At 32.3% G+C, this 4,096-nt stretch overlaps 1 protein-coding gene across 1 annotated transcript; it reads right to left on the bottom strand.

Annotated features, from left to right (window-relative positions):
* Positions 1 to 297: 297 nt before the first annotated feature.
* On the bottom strand, positions 298 to 2,345 carry LOC133316722 (cytochrome P450 71D8-like). The gene is made up of 2 exons (XM_061518504.1): positions 1,440 to 2,345; positions 298 to 909 (listed from the first exon to the last, which is right to left on the bottom strand). The coding sequence occupies exons 1-2, from the start codon at positions 2,343 to 2,345 to the stop codon at positions 298 to 300; spliced, it is 1,518 nt and encodes a 505-aa protein (XP_061374488.1).
* Positions 2,346 to 4,096: the final 1,751 nt, after the last annotated feature.

The raw sequence follows: 4,096 nt of genomic DNA, 5'->3' as shown, positions 1-4,096 counted from the left end.
TGAACCTTTTTTTAAATTTTTATAACACGTGTTGGAGTGTCGAAGAGTGTCGGGAAGTGTCCGAGAGTGTCGGGAAGTGTCGGACACGACACGTCAGAATTTTTGAAGTGTCGTGCTTCATAGGCTATAATACACACAGATTTTTAACAAAGGGAGAATTTAGCATTTATTTATATTTCTTAAAGAGTACATACGATGATTATTGTGAGGCTTAATTTTATTTATAAATTACATGAAACATGACTCCCCAAAATGTGCGGTCGATATCAACGGATACTATATATGAGCATGGTGAAGTTAGAGATCATAAACAGTAGGAATCAAACACAACCCGCTTTCCCTTCCAACCGCCATTCCAAAGTGTTCAGTCATATCAAAATCCTCAGATTTCATCCGATTTGGGAGTTCCCAGTTAAAGTGATAGAGTAAGAGAGCCAGAGGAAGCACAACGCTAGCTAAACCAAACGACATGCCAGGGCACATTCTCCTTCCTGCCCCAAATGGAATATACTCAAAGTTATTCCCTTTGAAATCAATGGAACTGCCATCGAACCTCTCTGGCATAAACTTATCAGCATTAGACCAATATCCGGGATCTCTTCCAAGTGCCCATGCGTTTATCATGACTTTAGTCTTTACCGGTATGTCATACCCTTCAATGTTGGTAAATTCTGTGCATTCTCTTGGGATCAACAAAGGAGAAGGTGGGTGTAACCTCAATGTCTCTTTGATCACTGACTTTAAGTAACTAAGTTCCTCTAGATCAGTTTCAATGATTGTGTCCTTTCCTCTGAATGCTTGTCTTAATTCAGCTTGTGCCTTCTCCCTCACTCTCGGGTTTTTCATCATTTCTGACATAGCCCACTCTATTGTTGTTGATGAAGTATCAGTTCCAGCGGCGAAAACGTCCTGGATTAACAATTGATATAATTTCAAGTTAAACAACTATCAAATAAGTTTACCTAATATTAAATGGAGAGGGTTATATTTACAAATTTTTTATTTACAAGTTACACTATCTAATTCCGAGAATACATAGTGTAATTTTTAAAAAAATTTAAAAAAAATTTATAAACGAATCCTTACCCGTATCAAATAATACATGGGTTTGTTTATTAAAATCATCAGCAACTCATGATATTAGATGATAGTAAATTTTCAAATGTTGTAACTATATGATTAGTTTAAATACTATATATCCGGACATCTCAGAAGTTGTCAACGTGTATTAACAGTTGTTGCTTGTGGACATATTAAGAGGTGTTTTTTTTTTTAAGAAATATTTACGTGGGGTGCGAATAGTTCTGCCCTTAATTTTGTGATGTGGTTAAAGGGAAAATTTGTAGGAAATTAAAGAGGAATAGTTAGACCAGTTTCAGCTACAATTGAAAAAAATAAAAAAATAAAATAAAAAAGAGCTTTGTGGCATGTTTACTGACCCAAATTACAGCTTTGATGTTTCTGGTTGTTATTTGGATCTCAAGGCTGCAACTTTGTTGGATTCTCAAAAGAACATCAACAAGATCTTCCTGCTTTGCATCACCCTTGACTTCTTTTGCTCTTGCTTGCTTTTCTTGATGCATTGTGACAATGTTTTCTAAGATTTGGTCTGCTCGCTTGTGAATCTTCTCCAATTTGGGCTTCAACCCAGTTAGTATATGTAGAGGTTTCATTGAAGGAAACAAATCATTCAATTCAAATCCTCCATTCAGTGCTATTGATTCTCTGACCAAAGATACAAACTCATCTTGGTCCTTAGATTTGTTACCAAAGGCTGCCCTTGAAACAGAAGAACTTACCAACGAGAAAATTCTACTAGTAAGATTGATTGTTGAGCCTGCGGATGACCGAATTGATTGTATGAATTTTGCTGTCTCATCTTCTCTAACATAAGAGAAAGACTGAACCCTCTTGGCACTTAGAAGCTCCATCGTACATATTTTCCTCATTTGTCTCCAGTAATCACCATATGGAGCAAAAGCAATATCCGTTGATCCATAGGCCAAAATTTGAGGAGCAAGAAGTTGCGGCCTATTCACAAAAGCAATATCATGGGTTTTCATAATCTCCTTGGCCAACCTGGGGGAGGATACAACCACTAAAGGAATTTCACCAAGTTGTAGGTGCATAAGAGGTCCATATTTATGGGAAAGTTTTCGGAGAGCATGATGTGGAAGTGAACCTGCAAGTGCTAGTTGATGCAGGTTACCAATGAGAGGTAACTTCGTTGGGCCTGGGGGCAGTTTGTGAGCGAGACTTGACTTTGGCTTGTAATATTTTGCAAGCCAATGGAAAAGCAAGAAAAGAAAGAATGGAATAACAACGAAGGGAAGTTGAGCTTCCATGGCATTAAGGGGAGACTCAACTCTTTACTCTCAAGTGTCTATATATTTTGCTGAGGTGCTGGTTCTTATTTATAGAATCTTGAATCTACGAGGACAATGGTTTATACCCGATGCGAAGAATTGAACCAGTCCATGATATTAACTAGCTAGGTAGGTTTTTTTTTTTTTTTTTTGTGAGATTTGTTTTTACAAAACGTTAAATAAAAATAAAATGTAAGAATTCAGTGTTTTCACTTAAACTTATGAGAGAAATCTAAAATTCGATTTTTACTGTCTTCATTTAAATAAAGAAAATAATTTTCTTATATTATATTGTAGGAAAAGAATTTTTATGTTGTAAATATAAAATTATAAATAGAACTCACAGATAAAAGAAAGAGAAAAAAATAAAAATAAAATATTCTCCTTTTTATATGTGTAAAAATTTTATTTTTTTTATATAACATAAGAAAAATATAATTTTTTAAATAATGCATACCCACTTTAATTGTCGCTATCATCTTCGTAAGACAATAATGTTGGCAAAAAAAATTTATTTATTGTAATTTAATTAAATAATTACATATTTATTGCAGTTTTGGAAATAATTACGGATCTATTGCACAATGTGACGTCTTTTTTGGGCGTCACATGTGACGCCTCATTTAGGCGTCTCTCACCAAGGGAAGACGCCCCAATGGGGCGTCTCTTATGAGGTGTTGACACGTGTCATTTCTCTCTCCAAAAAAAATAATAATTTAATCATAAAACTTCTGAAGGCCATAACTTTTGACTCGGGTATCCAATTCAGGTAATTCTTTTTTTGATTCCACATAACTTTTCGAGATCTATGTAATGACATCTCATTTGATATATTTTACTTCTCACAAACATAATTTAAATTTGCAAGAATGGTATTATAAGAGCGTTTAAATCCACAATCCTCTCAGTACTAGATTTGTGATTTAATATAAAAAAAATAATCCAATTCAGGTAATTCTTTTTTTGATTCCACATAACTTTTCGAGATCTACGCAATGACATCTCATTTGATATATTTTATTTCTCTCAAACATAATTTAAATTTGCAAGAATGGTATTATAAGAGCGTTTAAATCCACAAGCCTCTTAGTACTAGATTTGTGATTTAATATAAAAAAAAATCCAATTCAGGTAATTCTTTTTTGATTCCACATAACTTTTCGAGATCTACGCAATGACATCTCATTTGATATATTTTATTTCTCACAAACATAATTTAAATTTGCAAGAATGGTATTATAAGAGAGTTTAAATCCACAAGCCTCTGAGTACTAGATTTGTGATTTAATATAAAAAAATAAAGATTTATTTTGTGATTTAAATTTAAAAAAAAATCACATTTTTTAATTTTTAATATAAAAATAAATAAAATTTTTTGTGATTTAAATTTAAAAAAATCTAAAAAATTATCATTAATAAGAAAAACAAAATAAAGATTTGATTTGTGACTTAAACTCAAAAATCAATTTGAAAAATCTGTATAATAAAAAAATAATTAAATAAATATTATAAATATCTAAGTAAGAAGGATTTTATTTTTGAAAACCATTCAGAAGCTATAATTTAAATGGCTTTAAAGAAAAAAGTCATAAAATAGAAGGAGGTAACTTATGATACCGTATGATTCAAGATACGAAAAATCAACCAAACGATACACAATACGAATTTCGGTTCAATAACGTTGTACACGATTTTTTTTCAAACACTTGGTTTTGGTGTGTTTGGTGTTG

The sequence above is a fragment of the Gastrolobium bilobum genome, unplaced genomic scaffold (assembly GCF_033153095.1).
Source record: "Gastrolobium bilobum isolate Gb01-03AN ecotype WA unplaced genomic scaffold, APGP_CSIRO_Gbil_v1 utg7803, whole genome shotgun sequence".
Lineage (NCBI taxonomy): Eukaryota > Viridiplantae > Streptophyta > Magnoliopsida > Fabales > Fabaceae > Gastrolobium > Gastrolobium bilobum.
This window is presented reverse-complemented; position numbering and strand designations above follow the sequence as displayed.

What these genes read in the sequence shown, in the direction of transcription:
- LOC133316722 (XM_061518504.1), bottom strand. Translation starts at nt 2,345, where the DNA reads ATGGAAGCTCAACTTCCCTTCGTTGTTATTCCATTCTTTCTTTTCTTG. An exon ending in ACATCAAAGCTGTAATTTGG is followed by an intron (nt 910 to 1,439) that starts GTCAGTAAACAT and finishes TTGTTAATCCAG; the next exon opens with GACGTTTTCGCCGCTGGAAC.